This window comes from Procambarus clarkii, chromosome 13 (assembly GCF_040958095.1).
Source record: "Procambarus clarkii isolate CNS0578487 chromosome 13, FALCON_Pclarkii_2.0, whole genome shotgun sequence".
Classification (NCBI taxonomy): domain Eukaryota; kingdom Metazoa; phylum Arthropoda; class Malacostraca; order Decapoda; family Cambaridae; genus Procambarus; species Procambarus clarkii.
In genome coordinates this window covers 11,043,906-11,071,252 of record NC_091162.1, presented here as the reverse complement: position 1 = coordinate 11,071,252, position 27,347 = coordinate 11,043,906, and the positions used below count along the sequence as shown (strand labels likewise).

General features: G+C 38.6%; 2 protein-coding genes across 2 annotated transcripts in view; one reads left to right on the top strand and one right to left on the bottom strand.

Moving 5' to 3' along the window:
* LOC138349847 (leukocyte elastase inhibitor-like) overlaps nt 1-5,010 on the top strand; it is a 31,594-nt gene extending 26,584 nt beyond the window's left edge. The window contains exon 6 of the mRNA XM_069323622.1: nt 3,542-5,010. Within this exon, the coding sequence (XP_069179723.1) occupies nt 3,542-3,814 (273 nt within the window). The 3' untranslated portion in view covers nt 3,815-5,010. The remainder of the gene's footprint in view (nt 1-3,541) is intronic.
* A 6,605-nt stretch (nt 5,011-11,615) lies between these two features.
* LOC138364334 (MARCKS-related protein-like) lies at nt 11,616-12,182 on the bottom strand. The gene has a single exon (XM_069323939.1). The coding sequence runs from the start codon at nt 12,180-12,182 to the stop codon at nt 11,616-11,618; it is 567 nt and encodes a 188-aa protein (XP_069180040.1).
* Between the last annotated feature and the right edge of the window lie 15,165 nt (nt 12,183-27,347).

Sequence of the window (27,347 nt, the reverse complement as noted above, 5' to 3'; positions counted from 1 at the left end):
CTTTACATGATCATACTATAGTTAAACTGACATTTTACATGTTCATACTATACTTACACTGACACACTTTACAGGACCATACTAAACTTACACTTACACTGTAAAGTGTAAGAATTTGGGTGTTCTCATGTCGGAAGACCTTACCTTTACAATAAATCACAATAAAGTAGCTGTCACAACTGCAAGAAAAATGACAGGTTGGGTAACAAGAACCTTTCACACTAGAGGTGCTATACCGATGATGATACTTTACAAGTCGTTAGTGCTCTCTAGAGTGAAGTACTTTTGCACAATGACAGCCCCTTTCAAACCTGGAGAAATTACTGACCTGGAGAGCATGCAGAGATTATTTACTGCTATAATCCACTCAGTAATACATCTAAACAATTGGGACCGACTAAAGAGCCTAAATCTGTATTCTCTTGAGCGCAGGCGGGTGAGATACATAATAATTTACACGTGGAAAATAGTAGAGGGGCTGGTCCCAAACCTGCACACAAAAATAACACCACATAAGACCAGGAGGCATGGCAGGATGTGCAGAATACTCCCGTTGAAGAGCAGAGGTGCAACAAATACTCTGAGGCAGAACTCAATCAACATCTGAGGCCCGAGACTGTTCAACACGCTTCCACTACACATAAGGGGCATAACTGACCGACCCTCACAGTGTTCAAGAGAGAACTAGATAAGCACCTCCAAAGAATACCTGGTCAACCAGACTGTGACTCATACGTCAGGCTGCGAGCAGCCGCGTCCAACAGACACTTTACATGACCATATTATACTTACACAGACATTTTACATGAGCATACTATACTTACATTGACATTCCATCTTTTAACTACCCGGACACTGGAAAAATTTCTTTCTAACGTCCCTGTGGCTCATTTGGGTACTCAGTCTCCATCTGTGTCCCCTTATTCGCGTACCACCCATGTTAAACAGTTTATCCTTATCTACCCTGTCAATTCCCCTGAGGATTTTGTAGGTTGTGATCATGTCTCCTTTTACTCCTCTGTCTTCCAGTGTCGTGAGGTGCATTTCCCGCAGCCTTTCCTCGTGACTCATGCCTCTTAGTTTTGGGACTAGTCTCGTGGCATACCTCTGAACTTTTTACAGCTTCGTCTTGTGCTTGTCAAGGTACGGGCTCCATACTGGGGCCGCATATACCAGGATTGGTCTTACATATGTGGTACACAAGATTCTGAATGATTCCTTACACAGGTTCCTGAAGGCTGTTCGAATGTTAGCCAGCCTCGCATATGCCGCAGACGTAATTCTTTTTATGTGGGCTTCAGGAGACAGGTTTTGTGTGATATCAACTCCTAGATCTTTCTCTCTGTCCGTTTCACGAAGCACTTTATCTCCTATTATGTATCCTGTGTCTGGCCTCCTGTTTCCACCGCCTAGTTGCATTACTTTGCATTTACTCGGGTTGAACTTTAGCAGCCATTTGTTGGAGAGTTCATTCAGTCTGTGTTGGTCATCTTGTAGTCTCCTACTATCATCCTCTGTTTCAATTCTCCTCATAATTTTTGCATCGTCAGCAAACATTGAGAGAAACGATTCTATACCCTCTGGGAGATCATTTACATATATCAGAAACAGTATAGGTCCATGGACTGACTCCTGCGGGACTCCACGTGTGACGTCTCGCCAATCTTAGACTTCGCCCCTCACAGTGACTCGTTGTCTTCTGTTGCTTAGGTACTCCCTTATCCAATGGAGTACCTTCCCTTTCACTCCAGCCTGCCTCTCCAGCTTTTTCACCAGCCTCTTGTGTGTCACTGTGTCAAAGGCATTCTGGCAATCCAAAAATATGCAGTCTGCCCACCCTTCTCTTTATTGCCTTATTTTTGTTTCCAGGTCGTAGAATTCCATTAACCCTGTGAGGTAGGACTTGCGATCCCTGAAACCATGTTGATGCTGTGTTACAAAGTTCTTTCGCTCCAGATGTTCCACTAGCTTTCTTCACGCATTCTTCCCCATCAGCATCCATGGTATGCAGGTTAGGGACACTGGCCTGTAGTTCAGTGCCTCCTGTCTATCCCCTTTCTTGTATATCGGGACTACATTAGCTGCTTTCACAATTTATGACAGTTCCCCCTGTTGCCAGTGATTTGCTATATACCATAGAGAGTGGCAGGCACAATGCTTCTGCTCCTTCCTTTAGTATCCAAGGGGAGATTCCATCTGGGCCTATAGCCTTTGTCACATCCATCTCTAGTAAACACTTCCTTACTTACCCACTGGTAATCTCAAACTTTTTCAGTGGTTCCTGGTTAACTATTCCCTCTCTTATCTCTGGAATTTCTCCTTACTCTAAAGTGAAGACCTCCTGGAATTTCTTATGTGTACATTCTTATGTGCACAATTTCTTATGTGTGCATATGTGTACATTGTTTGTGTGTGTGTGTGTGTGTGTGTGTGTGTGTGTGTGTGTGTGTGTGTGTGTGTGTGTGTGTGTGTGTGTGTGTGTGTGAGTGTGTGTGTGTGTGTGTGTGTACTCACTTATTTGCATTCTTTGAGTACATATAGGTGAGGGGTGTACAAATTTGAGTTTTTGGCTCTTCGGTCCCGACTCTCAACTGTATATCAACTGGTGTACAGATTCCTGAGCCTACTTGGCTCTATCATATCTGCATTTGAAACTGTGTATGGAGTCAGCCTCCACCACATCACTTCCTAGTGCATTCCATTTACTAACTTCCCTGACACTGAAAAAGTTCTTCCTAATGTCTCTGTGGCTCATTTGGGTACTCGCTTCAACTGTGTCTCCTTGAGCGTGTACCACCCATGTTAAATAATGCATCATTGTCAACCCTTTTTCTTCCCCTGAAAATTTTGTATGTTGGTGATCATGTCTCTCCAAACTGTCCTGTCTTCCAGCGACGTGAGGTGCAGTTCGTGATCTATCTGGTACAGCAAAGCTTGTGTATCTAACAGCACTGGAAACGTATCTAGGGGTACCGTAGAAGCATGCATGTATTTGATACACTAGAATGCTCCTATAGTAGACGCAATTGAAATATAAATGGAAAATCAAAACAAATGTACATTAATGTAATTATATATATATATATATATATATATATATAATATGTATATGTATATATATATGTATATATATATATATATATATGTATATATATATATATATATATATATATATATATATATATATATATATATATATATATATATATATATATGTCGTACCTAATAGCCAGAACGCACTTCTCAGCCTACTATGCAAGGCCCGATTTGCCTAATAAGCCAAATTTTCCTGAATTAATATATTTTCTCTAATTTTTTATTTATGAAATGATAAAGCTACCCATTTCATTATATATGAGGTCAATTTTTTTTTATTGGAGTTAAAATTAACATAGATATATGACCAAACCTAACCAACCCTACCTAACCTAACCTATCTTTATAGGTTAGGTTAGGTTAGGTTAGGTTAGGTTAGGTGACAGAAAAAGTTACCCTTCTGACATGTTCTTAGTGTTCACTACGCTTCCTATCTTCCTGACAGGCCCTAGAAGCTCTGGGGATCGAAGACCTGTTCTCGATCCGCAGTGATCTCACCAACTATGTCCGGGGAACCAACCTGAGTGTGAAGACCGTCATCCACAAGGCCGTGGTGGAGGTGAACGAGGAAGGCTCCGAGGCTGCTGCTTCCACACTCATCTTTATCGATCGGGGCCCTCAACCCAGAGTGTTCAGGTGTGACCGCCCCTTCGTCTTCTTCATCAGGGACAACCACACTAACACCATACTCTTCATGGGCGTCTACAGGAAGCCCTAACACCATACTCTTCATGGGCGTCTACAGGAAGCCCTAACACCATACTCTTCATGGGCGTCTACAGGAAGCCCTAACACCATACACTTCATGGGCGTCTACAGGAAGCCCTAACACCATACACTTCATGGGCGTCTACAGGAAGCCCTAACACCAAACTCTTCATGGGCGTCTACAGGAAGCCCTTGCACCATACTCTTTCTGGGGGTGTCTACAGGAAGCCTTAACTCGATACACTTCATGGGCGTCTACAGGAAGCCCTAACACCAAACTCTTCACGGGCGTCTACAGGAAGCCCTTGCACCATACTCTTTCTGGGGGTGTCTACAGGAAGCCCTAACTCGATACTCTTCCTGGTTGTCTACAGGAAGCCCTAACTTCAGAGACCTTAACTTTGATGTCAAGGAATTATGAACACCTCGCAAACTTAAGTTTCAGACGCGTATATGTTGCTTGAAGAAGTGAAGGATGACGTCTCTTCACAGCAACCGTCATAGACAACACATATATACACACACACACATGTATATACCTGTCTCACACATATTACTTACATTCACATTCTCGTAGGTGTATACTTTCTCTTTTTCTCATAATACATATATGCACATGTATACCTCCTCTTTCTACTACAACACTTACTTGTGTCAACACTTTCAAGTGTCAACACTCACTTATGTGAACTCTAGTTAGTGTAAACACTAGTTGTGACAAACATTAGTTAGTGTAAACACTAGCTGTGATAAAAACTAGCTGTGATAATCTCTAGTTAGTGTAAACACTAGTTGGTGCAAACACTAGTTAATGTAAACTCTAGTTAGTGTAAACACTAGCTGTGATAAACACTAGTTAGTGTAAACACTAGCTGTGATAAACACTAGTTAGTGAAAACACTAGCTGTGATAAACACTAGTGAAAACACTAATTGTGATAAACACTAGTTAGTGTAAACATTAGTTGTGACAAACATTAGTTAGTGTAAACAATAGCTGTGATAAACACTAGTTAGTGTAAACACTAGCTGTGATAACCTCTAGTTAGTGTAAACACTAGCTGTGATAAACACTAGTTAGTGTAAACAATAGCTCGAGTAAACACTCGTATGTGTAACAGTTAACCGCTGGAGAAGTTCATCTTAGTAAACGCTCACTTACTGTTGTCCTCGAGTTTCATGTTTAATAAAGTATTGTCACAAGTTATTGTTCGTATCTATATCATCTATACTATAAGAGATAATGTTTGTCTATTCAAAGTTGGCGGCAACAAGGTTGAGGCTACCGTCACCCAAATTAAATAACCCTCGCCCCGCGCTTGTTGAGCGATCTACCCTGGGTTTCTATCATGGCCGGGGAGGATTGACTGGGCGCCAGTCCTTAACTGTTGCTTCTGTTCACCCAGCAGTGAATGGGTACCTGGTTGTTAAACGACTTGGTGGGTCGTACTCCAGGGAACATTGGATTAAGGACCTGCCCGAAACGCTATGGTTGCTGGTGGCTGTACAATAGTAAAAGAACTCTTCTATATATAAATAAATAAGGATGAAATGATTGGTAGAAGGATGGATAGATGAATAAATAGATTTTTAAATGGATGGATAGATAGGTGGACAGACAGTTGGATAGATAGGTGGTAAATAGGCCGTTAGGTAGACGGACAGAAAGATCGATAGCTAGATGGATACACAGATGAGTGGATTGATAGATGAATAGATGTATAGATGATGGATGGATTGATAAATGTATAGATGGATGGATTGGTAGATGAATATATATAGTTAAGTATAGGTAGATGGATAGATAGATATATGGACAAATGGGAGACAGACAGACCCGGACAACGCTGGGTACCAACCTTATCTATACTAGAAGATACATTGTCTGTCGTCAAGTATGAGGCCAGACGTTTGGGGTCAGGTTCACCCAAATTGGCAGAGACAATGGTCTGGGGTTTGGGATGAACATAGGCTTGTCGGGGTCGCCATAATTAAGAAGAGAACAGCGATCCTGGGTCACATTTAGACCCCCACGACGATTCTTGGCACTGGCTGCCAGCTAACTCTGTAAATAGTTTGAAAATAATCAATTCAAATCAATTATTTTTACTTATTTTAGAAATATGCATCATTATTCACTGATTTTGGAAATATTTATTGAATATTTCTAATGTTCATTTAGAAATAAGTAATTCATTTCAGTAAGTAATTATCAAAAGATGGCAACAAGCTGAGGAGACAATGTAGCATCATCAAATGCTGGATATTCAAAAGGGGCTAAATATTACTTAGGATGCCAATACAAGAACAAAAGTGCATAAGGCAAATGATATCAAATGTGTCGGATTCACCAAGGATGCTATATAGGGACAGGTGACCGCGAGGGACAGTTGAGAAGCAAGAGGAAAGCACGTCCAGGAGGACAAGACATTCAACAAGGATAACCATGTCCATGACAGGAACAATGCAGTTTGGACAATAAGGAGCAGGGCGGCGCTTCTTTAAGTGCCCGTGAGTTAAACGTGTATGACCAATATGTAACCTTGCCAAAGCCGTTTCCCACCTCCGGTTACGGAAGTAGGAGGAAGGCCATGGCGGACACACTACCCTTAAGAGCACGCAGTTTGTTACCAGTAACAGAAGACCAACGACCCTGCCAACGGGCAAGGATTGAGAAATGAATAACTGGGTAGAAGTCAGAATAAGGAGCACCTTTACGGGAGATGGGACAATTGTGGATAGCTTCCTTAGTGGCAGCATCCACACGCTCATTTAAGGACACACCAATATGGCTGGGAACCTAGCAAAACTCCAGTCTTAAGATAGGTTAGGTTAGATTAGGTAGGGTTGGTTAGGTTCGGTCATATATCTACGGTAGTTTTAACTCAAATTTAAAAATAATTCATTCATATAAAATAAAATGGATAGCTTTATAATTTCATAAGAAAAAATATTGAAAAATATTTAAATTCAGGAAAACTTGGCTTACTAGGCAAATCGGGCCTAGAAGTAGGCGGAGTTCGACGTTCTGGCTATATATATATATATATATATATATATATATATATATATATATATATATATATATATAAATATATATATATATATATATATATATATATATATATATATATATATATATATATATGTATATATATATATATATATATATATGTATATATATATATATATATATATATGTATATATATATATATATATATATATGTATATATATATATATATATATATATATATATATATATATATATATATATATATATATATATATATATATATATATATATATATGTCGTACCTAGTAGCCAGAACGCACTACTCAGCCTACTATTCAAGGCCTGATTTGCCTAATAAGCCAAGTTTTCTTGAATTAATATATTTTCTCTAATCTTTTTCTTATGAAATGATAAAACTACCCATTTCATAATGTATGACGTCAATTTTTTTTTATTTTAGTTAAAATTAACGTAGATATAAGACCGAACCTAACCAACCCTACCTAACCTAACCTAACCTATCTTTATAGGTTAGGTTAGGTTAGGTAGCCAAAAAAGTTAGGTTAGGTTAGGTTAGGTAGGTTAGGTAGTCGAAAAACAATTATTTCATTAAAACTTGGCTTATTAGGCAAATCGGGCCTTGCATAGTAGGCTGAGAAGTGAGTTCTGGCTACTAGGTACGACATATATATATATATGTATATATATATATATATGTCGTACCTAATAGCCAGAACGCACTTCTCAGCCTACTATTCAAGGCCCGATTTGCCTAATAAGCCAAGTTTTCATGAATTAATGTTTTTTCATCTACCTAACCTACCTAACCTAACCTAACCTAGCTTTTTTTGGCTACCTAACCTAACCTTACCTATAAATATAGGTTAGGTTAGGTTAGGTAGGGTTGGTTAGGTTCGGTCATATATCTACGTTAATTTTAACTCCAATAAAAAGAAATTGACCTCATACATAGATAAAAGGATTGCTTTATCATTTCATAAGAAAAAAATTATAGTAAATATATTAATTCAGGAAAACTTGGCTTATTAGGCAAATCGGGCCTTGAATAGTAGGCTGAGAAGTGAGTTCTGGCTACTAGGTACGACATATATATATATATATATATATGTCGTACCTAGTAGCCAGAACTCACTTTTCAGCCTACAATGCAAGGCCCGATTTGCCTAATAAGCCAAGTTTTCATGAATTAATATATTTTCTCTAATTTTTTTCTTATGAAATGATAAAGCAACCCATTTCATTGTGTAAGAGGTCAATTTTTTTTTATTGGAGTTAAAATTAACGTAGATATATGACCGAACCTAACCAACCCTACCTAACCTAACCTAACCTATCTTTATAGGCTAGGTTAGGTTAGGTAGCCGAAAAAGTTAGGTTAGGTTAGGTTAGGTAGGTTAGGTAGTCGAAAAGCAATTAATTCATGAAAACTTAGCTTATTAGGCAAATCGGGCCTTGCATAGTAGGCTCAGAAGTGAGTTCTGGCTACTAGGTACGACATATATATATATATATATATATATATGTGTATAATATATATATATATATATATATATATATATATATATATATATATATATATATATATATGTGTGTATAATATATATATATATATATATATATATATATATATATATGTATATATATATATATATATATATATATATATATATATATATATGTATATATATATATATATATATATATATATATATATGTGTATATTATATATATATATATATATATATATATATATATATATATGTATATATATATATATATATATATATATGTATATATATATATATATATATATATATATATATATATATATATATATATGTATATATATATATATATATATATATATATATATATATATATATATATATATATATATATATATATATATATATATATATATATATATATATATACATATGGGGAAGAGAGAATAACTTTTCGGCCTGTTGAAGCTGTTGTCAACACCAGACTTACTAGAGAAAGAGAGAGAGGATACACGCCAACACCAGGAACCTGACCAACCCATCTCTAGGGAAAGAATTACCAGAAACAAGAATAGCTAAGCTTAGAATGGTGAAAGAGGATTAAGCTGTCAGAGAATAAGGATGAAAGATTAAAGAAAAGCCTCATGAACACACAATAAATGAATATAAAATTGTAATGAGACATTGTAAGCCTCCCTTTCAGAGTTTTTTCTTAAACTGTTGTGTAATATTGTAACTTAAAACTGGGTCAAGTTTGTACATACCAGTACTAACATTGAGAAGATTTGGACATTGACGAATTAGGGCAGACTCAACTAAATTCCTTTCCACAAAGCCATTGCAATTGGCAATGCTTTTCGCCCCATCTCAATTAATAGTGTGATCACACAAAATTGTATGTAGATACAAAGCATTAGACGTTTGGGCAGTTCTTATATTATAAGCATGTTGGGACATACGTAATTGTAAGGATTTTCCTGTTTTTCCAAGGTACACAGACACACAATCATTACAGGGAATCGAATACACACAACCTGCTGTCCCAGGGGAGTTTTTTTTTTATTAAATTACACTTGATCATATTTTTAGTGAACACCAAATTGATATTAAGGTTCTTAAAAACTGGGGAAAGTTTCTCAAATCCCATCGCATAATGTACCACCAATGAGTTTCTATTTTCTGGCTTCGCTTTGGAGACATTATTATAAAACGTACGTTTAGCTTTCCTAAACGAACAATCCAAAAACATCTTAGCGTACTGTAAACTCTTCCCAATTTCATATATTTTAGCTATCTCTTCATCAAAAAACTCAGGGCTGCATACCCTCAAAGCTCGAAGAAACATTCCTCAATATACTGCCTGTTTAACTTTACTATGATGATTCGAATAATAATGAACAAACGACTCCACGTTGGTAGGATTTCTATACACATTAAATTTGAACCTTCTATTGACTCTATGAATCATAATGTCCAAAAACGGAAGAGTACCATTCTTCTCATTTTCACATGTGAATTTTATTGAAGGTACCAAAGAATTAAGTTCATTAAGAAAAACAATTTGGTTTTGGTCACTCGGCCATAAACACAAAATATCGTCGACATACCTAAACCAGACTACATTAGAGGGGATAATCCTGGATAAGATTTTTGTTTCGAAGAACTTCATAAACAAATTGCTCAAAACTGGGGAAAGGGGATTGCCCATAGCCATTCCAAATGTTTGTTTGAAATTTTTTCCATTGAAACTGAAATAATTGTCTTTTATACATAATTTGATAAGTTCCAACACATTATTGGTCTGCAAGCTCAAATTATATTTAGGCAGTTCCTCACGTAGGTATTCTAACAAATCATCAACAGGTACTCTAGTGAATAAACCAGTCACGTAAAAACTTACTAGTTTAAAATCAAAAGAGTTGCTACTGAGCTGCCGTTGAGTGAAGACGTGTCGCTTGACAGCTCCGGTAGTTTGGGGTAGTTGCCGTTTTTGCCAGCAGGGGGTGTGGGTGTCTTTACCCTCCCTGCTGTTCCTGGTGGTAGGGACGTGGCGTGTTTTGCGATGGGCGGCCCTATTTCCGCTGTCGTGCGGTTAAACTCCATCGGATTGGAGTTTACTGGCCGTGCTGGTTACCCGCTGGTGGACGTAGTATTGAGTGACATGCTTCGAGTCTTAGTTCGGGACGTATATGGTGTTGAGCTGGTCACTGCTCACCGTGTCATCAAGTTTGTGGATGAGGAGGTGTACTGTGCTTTTCTACGGAGGTACGAGGGACGTACTTTGCAGCTGCAGGAAAGCTCTGGGTCTGTGACCATTTCGGACCGTAGTGGTGCTGTGACGTATGCCAGTGTTCATGGCGCCCCATGGAGTTTCCCGAGACTCTCCCCTGGCGATTCTTCCAGAGGTACGGCTCCGTCATCAGTGTACGGATGAACTCACTTTCGTCTGACACGTATTCGGGTGTGAGGACCAACATTCGGACCCTCGGGATGCGACTGAGGTCGGACATTCCGTCCTCTGTCCGGCTGTTGGGTTACTACGTGCAGGTGTTTTATGCCTGACAACCCCGTACTTGCTTCCAGTGTGGCTTGTTGGGGCATCAGGCTGCCGGGTGTACTGCTGATCCGGTCGCTCCCGTGAACTTGTTCCGTGAAGAGGATTTCCCGCCGCTCCCCTGGAGGAGGACTCTGGGGGTGAGGAGGTGAGCATCCCGTTCGCTGCAGAGGCTCCCCCGGCGTCGCCCGACGTTCCCCCGGTTGTTGCAGACCCTCCCCCGGATGTTGCGGTGCCGTCGGATGTTCCTCCTGACCATGTCTCTGGCCCTGCCGCTCCCGTGGCAGGGCCACGGGAGCGGCACGGCCAGGGCAGGGCCAACACGGGAAGCGGTGTTGTTTCCTGTCTGGACGGTAGAGCGACGGTCTCGCTTCATGCAGGTCGGCGTTCAATCCCCGACCGTCCAAGTGGTTGGGCACCATTCCTTCCCCCCCTTCCCATCCCAAATCCTTATCTTGACCCCTTCCAAGTGCTATATAGTCGTAATGACTTGGCGCTTTCCCCCCCTGATAGTTCCCTTCCCTTCGTGTGGACCTTCCTGGTAATCCCTGTGTAGCATCGCCGTCTGCTTCCTCGTCTTCGGTTGCGGGACCTGGCTCTGCGTCCGTACCTCGAGTCCGTGCTGTGCTGGGTGCTGAGGTGGCTGCGGGACCTCCTGCTGTGTTTCTCCTGTGGTCGAGGCTGCTGCCGTTCTGCGTCGGGCGTCGGTTCGTCCGGCTAGTGATGCCCGTGCTTCTGGATCTGCTTCCGGATCTGCTTCCGGCTCTGACGATATCCGGCCGAAGCCAAACGTTCCAGGCGTTCGTCTACTGCCTGGGCTAATGTTGGGGACTTCAGTGACTGTGGGTCTTCAGGTGTTGACGGCGCGGCTCCGGATGAGTCGTTGTCTCCACGGTTGGTGGTGGCGGAGGTACATGTGCCTGCTGGGGCTGGTGCCTGTGTCTCGGGTGTTCCTCCTGTTCCTTCCCTGCCCGGGGGCTCTCCGCAGTGGGGTGTGGTGTCTTCCGGTGCCGGGGGTGGTGAGGATGCTGGTGCTGGGCGTGGCCTGGTGGTGACTTTGAGAAAGGATGCGCGCCGCCTTGGTTCCCTGCAGTCGTCTGGTGGTGTGCCCGTGGCCGCTGGTGCCCCTGTGGTGGTGCCCTCTGTCCGGCCCTGTACTGTGGAGGACCTGGAGGCCTGGGTTGCCGAGTTCCTGCTGTCTGAGAAGCCGGAGGACTTTTCTGATGAGCGGGTTCCAGGTGTATGGGATAGGGTGGCGGTTACTCGCGTCTGGAGGGACACCATATGGGTTTCCTGTGTGCGGTTGTTTGATGCCGGGGTTCCAGTTCAAATGGCGCCCCTGGTGGTGGGTCAAGCCTCTTGGGGGAGGTGGCTGATTTGGGAGGCGTTTAATGTGCGGTATCCCCAGGTCATGTTCCTGGGCAAATATGTAAGCTGATTTTACTATGACATGTATCTTATCTTTCTGCATTGCTCACATGTGTTTTTATTCTTAGCTTGCTGTGTGCTGTGAGATTTTCTTGTTTTGTTTCATGATGTCCTTTATGTTGTGTTTTGTTCTCGGTCCTTCAGGTCGATGCGTGTTTGTTGTTGTGTATGTACCTATGTTTATTTTCTGTTTGCATGGGTTGCTTGTTTATTATTGTTGTTTATTTTGACCTCGCTCTTTGTTTGTTGCAGGGCGGTTGGTTTGGTGTGGGTGTTTTTCTTCGTCTTGTTTCTGTGCTGTACGTTTGCACTGGTGTTTTAATTATTACTTTACATGTTGTACTTGTTTATTATTTTGTTTTGTTTGTTGTGTATTGTGCTTGTCCTGTTATGTTTTCTGTTATGCATCTTGATGTTTGTTTTGTTTTATGATGTTTTCTTTTGAAATGTTACTGTACTTGCTTGTTTGACAATTGTTTTCTATTTTGTGTCTTCATGTCTGATGTGTTTTCCCTGCATTTATCGTGTTTGTATTTTGTTGTCCTGAGCTGTCGGCCATCTGGCCGGTGGTCTATTGTTTTGTTTTCTTATTTTATGTTTTCTGTGTTTTTTTCTCGTTTTTATTGTATTTAAATCGCATGCTTTGCATGTAAAAAAAAAAAAGTAAAAAAAAAAAGTTTAAAATCAAATTTCAAATTTAGTGTGGATAGCTTATTAATTAAGTCTACATTGTTAGTTATGTGCGAGTTAGAAAGAGTACCAACGATAGGGGACAAAACTTTAACCAACCACTTAGAAAGTTTATAAGCCGCCGAACCAATTGAACTAATAATCGGTCTAACTGGATTATAAGGTTTATGGGTTTTTATAAGACCATACATATAACGTAGAGAGGGAGATCAACTTGTTAGCCTAGAAATCAACTCTTTATCACCTTTGCACATAGTTTTGAGAGTTTTGTTAAAATGTGCGATCACTTTTTCAGTAGGATCTCTGTTAACCAATAGGTAAGTATCCCTATCTTCCAAATGTAATTCCATTTTTCGAACATAGTCATCCTTATTCATAATAACTACTGCATTTGACTTATCAGCCTTGGTAATATGTAATGAATGATCTTTTTTGAGAATTTTGAACGCATGAATAAATCGACTTGGACAGTTAGGTACAGAATTGTTAAGTAAAACACCATACATCATACCTTTGCACACATTAATATCTTCAACTGAGACATCACTATACTTTTCGAGATTACAGAAACCTTTGGCAATATCTACAAAATTAACTGTCCCGTTAGTCGTGGCAAAGCTCAGGCAATATCCTAATGCAGTAATCGTGTTGTTATCAAGTTGTCTATCCGAGAGGTTGATGACAAAATCACGGTTGGAGTGTTTACTCCAGTTACTTTGTTGAATAAGTCTTTTCAATTTTAAATCCAGTTTAGTACTCACCTTTCTGTAGGTAGACCTCAAAGTAGTGTAACAATAATCTATCAAACAGCGGTTCCATTCAGGCGGAATGGCTTGGAGAAAGGCATACTTACAGTTATCCACCACTTTAAAATATTCACGAACTTCTAATTTAAGTAAATCGATGTTTTTCATAAGCACTATGCGGGGAATCTCATCAAACGGCCGATCTAATAATTAAGAACGCTGTTGGGTAATAATGAACGGGGTAGCACTTGTTCACTGAGCCATTTTCGAAGAAAACGGTAGCGAAGTTTTAAGGAATCAGATTTCACTAAAGCAGAACGAAGTTTAGTAACAAAAGGCTTAAGAGAAGGGTAAAGAGAGAAGGAGAGAAAATGGCACGTGGTAACCATTGATGCAATTGACGATCATTAAATACTGATCATTTGTATGCGGAAAAACTACAAAGAAATGGGGAAGAGAGATGAACGTTTCGGCCTGTTAAAGCCGTTGTCAATACAAGACTGACTAGAGAAAGAGAGAGAGGATACAGGCCAACACCTGGAACCTGACCAACCCATCTCTAAGGAAAGAATTACCAGAAACAGGAATAGCTTAGCTTAGAATGGTCAAAGAGGATTAAGCATTCAGAGAATATGGATGAAAGATTAAAGAAAAGCCTCATGAACACACAATAAATGAATATAAAATTGTAATGAGACATTGTAAGCCTCCCTTTCAGAGTTTTTTTCTTAAACTGTTGTGTAATATTGTAACTTAAAACTGGGTCAAGTTTGTACATACCAGTACTAACATTGAGAAGATTTGGACATTGACGAATTAGGGCAGACTCAATTAAATTCCGTTCCACAAAGCCATTGCAATTGGCAATGCTTTTTGCCCCATCTCAATTAATAGTGTGATCACACAAACTTGTATGTAGATACAAAACATTAGACGTTTGGGCAGTTCTTATACTATAAGCATGTTGGGACATACGTAATTGTAAGGATTTCCCTGTTTGTCCAAGGTACACAGACTCACAATCATTGCAGGGAATCGAATACACACAACCTGCTTTTCCAGGGAAGTTTTTTTATTAAATTAGACTTAATCGTATTATTAGTGAACATCAAATTGATATTAAGGTTCTTAAAAACTGGGGAAAGTTTCTCAAATCCCATCGCATAAGGTACCACCAATGAGTTTCTATTTTCTGGCTTCGCTTTGGAGACATTATTATAAAACGTACGTTTAGCTTTCCCAAACGAACAATCCAAAAACATCTTAGAGCACTGTAAACTCTTCCCAATTTCATATATTTTAGCTTCATATATATATATTTCATATATATATATACTTCATATATATAAATATATATGAAATATATATTTCATATATATTTATTTTATACTACAGTCTCCGTGGTGTAGTGGTAAGACACTCGCCTGGCGTTCCGCGAACGCTATGTCATGGGTTCGTATCCTGGCCGGGGAGGATTTACTGGGCGCAATTCCTTAACTGTAGCCTCTGTTTAACGCAACAGTAAAATGTGTACTTGGATGAAAAAACGATTCTTCGCGACAGGGGATCGTATTCCAGGGACCTGCCCGAAACGCTACGCGTACTAGTGGCTGTACAAGAATGTAACAACTCTTGTATATATCTAAAAAAAAAAAAAAAAAAAAAAAAAAAAAAAAAAAAAAAAAAAAAAAAGCTATCTCTTCATCAAAAAACTCAGGGCTGCATACCCTCAAAGCTCCATGAAACATTCCTGAAAATACTGCCTGTTTAACTTTACTATGATGATTCGAATAATAATGAACAAACGACCCCACGTTGGTAGGTTTTCTATACACATTAAATTTGAACCTTCTATTGACTCTATGAATCATAATGTCCAAAAACGGAAGAGTACCATTCTCCTCGTTTCCACATGTGAATTTTATTGAAGGTACCAAAGAATCAAGTTCATTAAGAAAAACAATTTGGTCTTGGTCAGTCGGCCATAAGCACAAAATATCGTCGACATACCAAAACCAGACTACATTAGAGGGGATAATCCTGGATAAGATTTTTGTTTCGAGGTACTCCATATACAAATTGCTCAAAACTGAGCAATTTGTATACGTTTGATGAGATTCCCCGCATAGTGCTTATGAAAAACATCGATTTACTTAAATTAGAAGTTCGTGAATGTTTTAAAGTGGTGGATAACAGTAAGTATCCCTTTCTCCAAGCCATTCCGCCTGAATGGAACCGCTGTTTGATGGATTATTGTTACACTACTTTGAGGTCTACCTACAGAAAGGTGAGTACTAAACTGGATTTAAAATTGAAAAGACTTATTCAACAAAGTAACTGGAGTAAACACTCCAACCGTGATTTTGTCATCAACCTCTCGGATAGACAACTTGATAACAACACGATTACTGCATTAGGATATGGCCTGAGCTTTGCCACGTCTAACGGGACAGTTAATTTTGTAGATATTGTCAAATGTTTCTGTAATCTCGAAAAGTATAGTGATGTCTCAGTTGAAGATATTAATGTGTGCAAAGGTATGATGTATGGTGTTTTACTTAACAATTCTGTACCTAACTGTCCAAGTCGATTTATTCATGCTTTCAAAATTCTCAAAAAAAGATAATTCATTACATATTACCAAGGCTGATAAGTCAAATGCAGTAGTTATGAATAAGGATGACTATGGTCGAAAAATGGAATTACATTTGGAAGATAGGGATACTTACCTATTGGTTAACAGAGATCCTACTGAAAAAGTGATCGCACATTTTAACAAAACTCTCAAAACTTTGGGCAAAGGCGATAAAGAGTTGATTTCTAGGCTAACAAGTCGATCTCCCTCTCTCCTTTATACGTATGGTCTTATAAAAACCCATGAACCTTATAATCCAGTTAGACCGATTATTAGTTCAGTTGGTTCGGCGGCTTATAAACTTTCTAAGTGGTTGGTTAAAGTTTTGTCCCCTATCGTTGGTACTATTTCTAACTCGCACTTAACTAACAATGTAGACTTAATTAATAAGCTATCCACACTAAATTTGAATTTTGATTTTAAACTAGTAAGTTTTGACGTGACTGCTTTATTCAGTAAAGTACCTGTTGATTATTTGTTAGAATACCTACGTGAGGAACTGCCTAAATATAATTTGAGCTTGCAGACCAATAATATGTTGGAATTTATCAAATTATGTATAAAAGACAATTATTTCAGTTTCAATGGAAAATTTTTCAAACAAACATTTGGAATGGCTATGGGCAATCCCCTTTCCCAAGTTTTGAGCAATTTGTATGTGGAGTTCTTCGAAACAAAAATCTTATCCAGGATTATCCCTTCTAATGTAGTCTGGTTTAGGTATGTCGACGATATTTTGTGCTTATGGCCGAGTGACCAAGACCAAATTGTTCTTCTTAATGAACTTAATTCTTTGGTACCTTCAATTAAATTCACATGTGAAAATGAGGAGAATGGTACTCTTCCGTTTTTGTTCATTATGATTCATAGAGTCAATAGATTTTATTGATTTTAAACTAGTAAGTTTTGACGTGACTGCTTTATTCAGTAAAGTCTTATCCAGGATTAGGTATTTAATGTGTTTCAAATTTAATGTGTATAGAATACCTACCAACGTGGGGTCGTTTGTTTATTATTATTCGAATCATCCTAGTAACGTTAAACAGGCAGTATTTTCAGGAATGTTTCTTCGAGCTTTGTGGGTATGTAGCCCTGGACCTAGATTCAGGAAGCTCTGTGTATTTCTTCGTAAGTGGGTTTGCTACGAAGGTTCCTAAGTGCGCCCTAAGAAGATGCTTAGGTGCGATTCAATAAGGTATACTTAGGAAGAAAATTGTTGGTTCACCTGCGTGCCGATAGAGGTCACTACTGTGTTTCGTTTGGCCAATCAGAGAGCAGCAACATTCTTCATATTGAAGATTTAGCGCTGGCTTATCGGAGCTCTACTGCCGCCTATTTACGTCGAATTTTCTTATAAAATTAGTATATTTCGAAGTAAAACAATGTTTTTTCAACTTCTACAGCCAGCATCGACATTGTAGTAAACAAATATGTTACATTTGTTGTTTACCTACGTAATTCTAAGAGATACTGTGTAGCTGTCCTTGTTGCTCGGAAGATGCGCTGACAATTATTGTATATATTTACTGAATTTACCCAAGGGCCACTAACTATCTAGTGGCCTCGAAGAGGACAAAAAGCCGGCGGCTTGTTAAAGGGCCCGCCAATTGTCTTAATGATATTTTTTAGCTGGAATTTGGCATTTACGGCTTCAGCGGGTAGGCGGTTCCATGGGTTTATAGCCCTCTTGGTGGAAAAAAAACATCTGTTTTAAGTCCTACTTGAGAGAACATACTCTCCAACACTATATCTGTGATTGTCCTGTTATCAGTGACTTCATACCAAATGGTATGAGGTATTTTGAGCTCTGTAATTACTTCATACACTCAGGAATATTGGAAGATATTCTTGTGCTGCACCCAGATTTTGCCAGTGGAGGCTAATAGATCAGCATTAAGTATTTTGTTCTCTCCTAATTCCATGTATGACTGGCCATCCTGTGAGGTGAGGATGTTGGGTGAGCTGGTAGCTGGTTTTTGATCTACACTGTGTGGTCCTTTATACAGAATAGGAAAGCAGCACATTGCTATGTATACCTAAACATGTTTAAAAATACATTGTTTGAGAGGAGTTTTGTAGAAACTGGTAAGAGTAATTATAATATAATGTTTCCATGATTCAGTGCTTACCTCTTGTGAAAATTGCTTAGAGTTGTTTAGTCAGAGTTGATTTGTTTTTTGTATTGAGGCTGGTATTTTCTAAATTGATTCCATGTACAGTATGTCTAACCATCCTGTGAGATGGGAGTATTAGATAAACTTATAGCTAGTTTTTTATCTACACTGTGTAATATTCCATATAGAATAGGGTAGCAGCACATTGCTGTGTATACCTAATCTTCTTAATAAAAAAAATCAGTAATAAAGATTTTAAATTATAGTTTGTATTATTACAAATACAGTACTGTATTATCCTTATTAAATCATGTTGACCATGGATCATTAAGATCTCATGTTGATATGTAATACAAGTCATATTTCTTTTGAACTGCTAATCCATGCTAATCATTCATTAAATTGTGCATTATGTCTCAATTTTTCACTTCCTTGGATATACTGTACAGTACAAAAAGATAGGATAAAAATAAACCAGTAATATTTCTTTCATTATATTTTTCATTTAAATAACTGCATCAATATTTTTACAGCTGACAGGATTTGTTTTACCATACAGGTGCATTATTTGTTAAAAAAAATTCGGTTTATTGTTACACACAATGGTGCTACATAGCCTTCCCAGCTTGGTGCCTTCTTTTAATACTTACTGATTAAAAAATAAATAATAAATACATTTTATTCAGGAAAAGTACATACAGTTGATTTACAAACATAATGTTGGATTTATAGACAGAGCTAGTACATACAATACCTAAAGCCACTAATACTCATAGCATTTCGGGCAAGGTGTGGGGGAAAAAACACAGACTAAAACTTAGTAATCGGGATTAGGTATAAATTGTGTTGAAAGAAGGAATAAAAAATACAAAAAGGGGGGTTAGCATAGCATAACTAAGCAATTGCACATGTTGGTGAACAGCGTTGTTTAAAAAATAGCAAGACATGGGTTGACATTTAGGAGGTAAGTTAGGTTACATGGAGTTAATTAGGCAGTACTTGGTTTAACTCTTAAACTGGTTGAGAGAGGTACAGCCTTTGACATGATTCGGGAGGTCATTCCACATTCTGGGTCCCTTGATTTGTAGAGCACTTCTAGTTTGGTTACACACAGCCAAATTGAGTAACAGGAAGAGGTCTTGGACAAAAATTTGTTCCATGCTAAATGTAGAGGAATCAGCTGAGTATTCCTCAAATAAAATAAGTTGCCTCAGCTTATAAGGTAAATAAAATAAGCATTTCTCAAATAAGTAGCTGCCTCACCTCACTGCCTTACTGCTACATAGCCTTCCCGGCATGGTGCCTTCTTTTGATAATTACTTGTTCCACACCCAAATTGTATAACAGGAAGAGGTTTTGGACCCCTACTTCCCTCTCTCTTTTTTAATAATCTACAGTATATAGTCATAATTATAGCTTTAAGTATTCAATGAATAAAGTTTGTGACATTTTTACCCTTCTCCTTACCTAACATCATTTGTGCAGCATATTTTTATTTTATGTCTCACCCAGATTTAATTTCAAAATAAAACCAAACTAAATAAATTAGAAATGGGTATGTATAGCTAAGGTACACCCTTACTACTAGGTGAACAGGGGCATTTGGTGATAGTAAATGATCCCATCAGGCAGGGCTCATCACTTTCTCTCATATTTCATGTTCACCAGTGTTTATTTACTTAATAACTACTGGTATAATATCTTGCTATTATAAAACTAATTCTACTATCATCAAACACATATTTACTTCAAGTTTCAAGCAGAGAATGCATATATAACTAACACGAAGGACTCCTCTTCACTAGATTCACCAGCTATAATATTTTGGTCATGTTCCAATATCATAAATCGATCCCAGTGTTATGTAGTAGAGAAAAAATGACTTATATCCAGTTTACGTAAAGCTACGAGTGGTCGAAACCACACTTAAATCCCGGAATGAACTTACGAAGGTTTTTCCACTTAGGGTAGCTCTTTGAATACGGACCTAGCCGCCACGAAGGCGCTAAGAAGGAATTCGTTCTTAGCTAAGAGGAAAAACCTTCGTAAGTACCTTCCTGAATCCGGCCCCTGAGTTTTTTGTTGAAGAGATAGCTAAAATATATGAAATTGGAAGAGTTTACAGTACCCTAAGATGTTTTTGGATTGTTCGTTTAGGAAAGCTAAACGTACGTTTTATAATGTCTCCAGAGCGAAGCCAGAAAATAGAAACTCATTGGTGGTACCTTATGCGATGTTATTTGAGAAACTTTCCCCAGTTTTTAAGAACCTTAATATCAATTTGATGTTCACTAATAATACGATCAAGTCTAATTTAATAAAAAAAAAACTCCCCTGGTACAGCAAATTGTGTGTATTCGATTCCCTGCAATGATTGTGTGTCTGTGTACCTTTGACAAACAGGAAAATCCTTGCAATTACGTATGTCCCAACATGCTTATAGTATAAGAACTGCCCAAACGTCTAATGCTATGTATCTACATACAAGTTTGTGTGATCACACTATTAATTGAAATGGGGCGAAAAGCATTGCCAATTGAAATGGCTTTGTGGAACGGAATTTAATTGAGTCTGCACTAATTAGTCAATGTCCAAATCTTCTCAATGTTAGTACTGGTATGTACAAACTTGACCCAGTTTTAAGTTACAATATTACACAACAGTTTAAGAAAAAACTCTGAAAGGGAGGCTTACAATGTCCCATTACAATTTTATATTCATTTATTGTGCGTTCATGAGGCTTTTCTTTAATCTTTCATCCTTATTCTCTGACCGCTTAATCCTCTTTGACCATTCTAAGCTAAGCTATTCCTGTTTCTGGTAATTCTTTCCCTAGAGATGGGTTGGTCAGGTTCCAGGTGTTGGCCTGTATCCTCTCTTTTTCTCTAGTAAGTCTGGTGTTGACAACAGCTTCAACAGGCCGAAAAGTTATTCTCTCTTCCCCATATGTATATATACATATATATATTATGCATATATATATACATATATATATATATATATATATATATATATATATATATATATATATATATATATATATATATATATATATATATATATATATATATATATATATGTCGTACCTAGTAGCCTATATATATATATATATATATATATATATATATATATATATATATATATATTAGTATATTTTGGTAGCAGTCTTTCCTGTAGACATATATTATTAAATATGACCGAAAAAGTAAGATTAATAATTCTAACACGAATTTTCTCAATCTTTCGTACATTTCTTTTCACTGTTGGAGGTAAATCAAAAATCAATTCTCCAAAATTCATTTTTATTTCTAGTCTGACGCGACGCGAGCGCGTTTCGTAAAACTTATTACATTTTCATAGACTAGTTCACAAATACACAACTGAATAGAACTTACGCATCTCCGATTTTATATCTACATTTGAGTGAGGTGGAAGGGGTGATGTGGCATTAACACAAGACAGAACAAGAGGTGGCATTAATAGGGTATTAATTTCATCAACACAAGACAGAACAAGAGGTGGCATTAATAGGGTATTAATTTCATCAACACAAGACAGAACACGAAACAATGGGTATTGAATAGAAGTGTTTGTAGAGAGCCTATTGGTCCATATTTCTTGATGCTTCTATATTGGAGCGGAGTCTTGAGGTGGGTAGAATATAGTTGTGCAATAATTGGCTGTTGATTGCTGGTGTTGACTTCTTGATGTGTAGTGCCTCGCAAACGTCAAGCCGCCTGCTATCGCTGTATCTATCGATGATTTCTGTGTTGTTTACTAGGATTTCTCTGGCGATGGTTTGGTTGTGGGAAGAGATTATATGTTCCTTAATGGAGCCCTGTTGCTTATGCATCGTTAAACGCCTAGAAAGAGATGTTGTTGTCTTGCCTATATACTGGGTTTTTTGGAGCTTACAGTCCCCATGAGGGCATTTGAAGGCATAGACGACGTTAGTCTCTTTTAAAGCGTTCTGTTTTGTGTCTGGAGAGTTTCTCATGAGTAGGTTGGCCATTTTTCTGGTTTTATAGTAAATCGTTAGTTGTATCCTCTGATTTTTGTCTGTAGGGATAACGTTTCTATTAACAATATCTTTCAGGACCCTTTCCTCCGTTTTATGAGCTGTGGAAAAGAAGTTCCTGTAAAATAGTCTAATAGGGGGTATAGGTGTTGTGTTAGTTGTCTCTTCAGAGGTTGCATGGCTTTTCACTTTCCTTCTTATGATGTCTTCGACGAAACCATTGGAGAAGCCGTTATTGACTAGGACCTGCCTTACCCTACAGAGTTCTTCATCGACTTGCTTCCATTCTGAGCTGTGGCTGGGAGCACGGTCGACATATGCGTTAACAACACTCCTCTTGTACCTGTCTGGGCAGTCGCTGTTGGCATTTAGGCACATTCCTATGTTCGTTTCCTTAGTGTAGACTGCAGTGTGGAAACAGTCATGTATGGAAACATGACATGGATGTAACAGTCATGGAAAAGGGCGGAGGTTTCCACACTGCAGTCTACACTAAGGAAACGAACATAGGAATGTGCCTAAATGCCAACAGCGACTGCCCAGACAGGTACAAGAGGAGTGTTGTTAACGCATATGTCGACCGTGCTCCCAGCCACAGCTCAGAATGGAAGCAAGTCGATGAAGAACTCTGTAGGGTAAGGCAGGTCCTAGTCAATAACGGCTTCTCCAATGGTTTCGTCGAAGACATCATAAGAAGGAAAGTGAAAAGCCATGCAACCTCTGAAGAGACAACTAACACAACACCTATACCCCCTATTAGACTATTTTACAGGAACTTCTTTTCCACAGCTCATAAAACGGAGGAAAGGGTCCTGAAAGATATTGTTAATAGAAACGTTATCCCTACAGACAAAAATCAGAGGATACAACTAACGCAACTGGTATGTACAAGACGCCTTAATCCACTTGACCATCACGACCGGACAAAATGAGGTGATAGCCGAGGCTATATGAACCACCCCACCGCCGGCACTCGGATAGTAATCTTGGGCATAGCATTTTACCAAATCACCTCATTCTTTGGGGCACACGTGAGGAACACAAATAGCCTCGGCTATCACCTCATTTTGTCCGGTCGTGATGGTCAAGTGGATTAAGGCGTCTTGTACATACCAGTTGCGTTGCTCCTGGGAGTATGGGTTCGAGTCATTTCTGGGGTGTGAGTTTTCAGTTGCATATTGTCCTGGGGACCATTCAGGCTTGTTCGCATTTGTGTTCCTCACGTGTGCCCCAAAGAATGAGGTGATTTGGTAAAATGCTATGCCCAAGATTACTATCCGAGTGCCGGCGGTGGGGTGGTTCAAATAGCCTCGGCTATCACCTCATTTTGTCCGGTCGTGATGGTCAAGCGGATTAAGGCGTCTTGTACATACCAGTTGCGTTGCTCCTGGGAGTATGGGTTCGAGTCATTTCTGGGGTGTGAGTTTTCAGTTGCATATTGTCCTGGGGACCATTCAGGCTTGTTCGCATGTATATATATATATATATATATATATATATATATATATATATATATATATATATATATATATATATATATATATATATATATATATATATATATATTATTAAATATTCGTGTTAGAATTATTAATCTTACTTTTTCGGTCATATTTAATAATATATATATATATATATATATATATATATATATATATATATATATATATATATATATATATATATATATATATATATTATTAAATATGACCGAAAAAGTAAGATTAATAATTCTAACACGAATTATCTCAATCTTTCGTACATTTCTTTTCACTGTTGGAGGTAATTCAAAAATCAATTCTCCAAAATTCATTTTTATTTCTAGTCTGATGCGACACTTGAGTGCGTTTCGTAAAACTTATTACATTTTCAAAGACTTTAGTTAACATATATACAACTGAATAGAACTTACTGACTAGAATAGAACATCTCCGATTTTGTTTATATCTATATTTGAGTGAGGTGGATGGGGTGAGGTGGTATTTATTAAGGTATTAATTTCATCAACACAAGCCAGAACATGAAACAATGGGTATTGAATAGAAGTGATTGTAGAAAGCCTATTGGTCCATATTTCTTGATGCTTCTATATTGGAGCGGAGTCTTGAGGTGGGTAGAATATAGTTGTGCATTAATTGGCTGTTGATTGCTGGTGTTGACGTCTTGATGTGTAATGCCTCGCAAACGTCAAGCCGCCTGCTATCGCTGTATCTATCGATGATTTCTGTGTTGTTTACTAGGATTTCTCTGGCGATGGTTTGGTTGTGGGAAGAGATTATATGTTCCTTAATGGAGCCCTGTTGCTTATGCATCGTTAAACGCCTAGAAAGAGATGTTGTTGTCTTGCCTATATACTGGGTTTTTTGGAGCTTACAGTCCCCAAGAGGGCATTTGAAGGCATAAACGACGTTAGTCTCTTTTAAAGCGTTCTGTTTTGTGTCTGGAGAGTTTTCTCATGAGTAGGCTGGCCGTTTTTCTGGTTTTATAGTAAATCGTCAGTTGTATCCTCTGATTTTTGTCTGTAGGGATAACGTTTCTATTAACAATATCTTTCAGGACCCTTCCCTCCGTTTTATGAGCTGTGGAAAAGAAGTTCCTGTAAAATAGTCTAATAGGGGGTATAGGTGTTGTGTTGGTTGTCTCTTCAGAGGTTGCATGGCGTTTCACTTTCCTTCTTATGATGTCTTCGACGAAACCATTGGAGAAGCCGTTGTTGACTAGGACCTGCCTTACCCTACAGAGTTCATCGTCGACTTGCTTCCATTCTGAGCTGTGGCTGAGAGCACGGTCGACATATGCGTTAACAACACTCCTCTTGTACCTATCTGGGCAGTCGCTTTTGGCATTTAGGCACATTCCTATGTTCGTTTCCATAGTGTAGACTGCAGTGTGGAAACCTCCGCTCTTTTCCATGACTGTTACATCTAGAAAGGGCAGCTTCCCATCCTTTTCCATCTCGTAAGTGAAACGCAGCACGGAACTCTGCTCAAATGCCTCCTTCAGCTCCTGCAGATGTCTGACATCAGGTACCTGTGTAAAAATGTCGTCAACATACCTGCAGTATATGGCCGGTTTCAAGTTCATGTCGACTAAGACGTTTTGCTCGATGGTACCCATGTAGAAGTTTGCAAACAGGACACCTAGGGGAGAACTCATGGCGACCCCATCTACTTGCTTATACATGTGCCCATCCGGGCTCAAGAAGGGTGCCTCTATAGTACAAGCTTGGAGTAGTTTCCTTTGGATATTTTCTGGTATGTCAAGAGGAGTACAGGCTGGATCACGATACACTCTGTCGGCTATCATCCCGATTGTCTCGTCCACTGGTACGTTAGTGAACAGCGATTCTACGTCCAAACGTACCAGTGGACGAGACAATCGGGATGATAGCCGACAGAGTGTATCGTGATCCAGCCTGTACTCCTCAGTCCCAATTCTAATTCTACTAATTCAGTCCTTCGCGGTCACCTGTCCCTATATAACATCCTTGGTGAATCAGACACATTTGATATCATTTGCCTTATGCACTTTTGTTCTTGTATTGGCATCCTAAGTAATATTTAGCCCCTTTTGAATATCCAGCATTTGATGATGCTACATTGTCTCCTCAGCTTGTTGCCATCTTTTGATAATTACTTACTGAAATGAATTACTTATTTCTAAATGAACATTAGAAATATTCAAAAAATATTTCCAAAATCAGTGAATAATGATGCATATTTCTAAAATAAGTAAAAATAATTGATTTGAATTGATTATTTTCAAACTATTTATAGAGTTAGCTGGCAGCCAGTACCAAGAATCGTCGTGGGGGTCTGAATGTGACCCAGGATCGCTGTTCTCTTCTTAATTATGGCGACCCCGACAAGCCTATGTTCATCCCAAACCCCAGACCATTGTCTCTGCCAATTTGGGTGAACCTGACCCCAAACGTCTGGCCTCATACTTGACGACAGACAATGTATCTTCTAGTATAGATAAGGTTGGTACCCAGCGTTGTCCGGGTCTGTCTGTCTCCCATTTGTCCATATATCTATCTATCCATCTACCTCTACTTAACTATATATATTCATCTACCAATCCATCCATCTATACATTTATCAATCCATCCATCATCTATACATCTATTCATCTATCAATCCACTCGTCTGTGTATCCATCTAGCTATCGATCTTTCTGTCCGTCTACCTAACGGCCTATTTACCACCTATCTATCCAACTGTCTGTCCACCTATCTATCCATCCATTTAAAAATCTATTTATTCATCTATCCATCCTTCTACCAATCATGTCATCCTTATTTATTTATATATAGAAGAGTTCTTTTACTATTGTACAGCCACCAGCAACCATAGCGTTTCGGGCAGGTCCTTAATCCAATGTTCCCTGGAGTACGACCCACCAAGTCGTTTAACAACCAGGTACCCATTCACTGCTGGGTGAACAGAAGCTACAGTTAAGGACTGGCGCCCAGTCAATCCTCCCCGGCCATGATACAAACCCAGGGTAGATCGCTCGACAAGCGCGGGGCGAGGGTTGTAACACCGCGCCACGGGGATTTCGATCTATTTATCCATTTATCTACTCATTATCTGTGAATAGCTCTATCAATCTATTCATCCTTCTGTCCATCCATCTATTCATCTACCTATCCATCTATCTGTTAATCTGTCCATCACTTTGTCCATCTATCCATATATCTAGCTATAAATTCATACAGCTATCTGTCCATGCATCTGTGCAGCCATTTATCCTTCAATCTATATATATCCCTCTAGCTTTCTATCTGTTTTTCTATATATTCATCTATTCATAGAT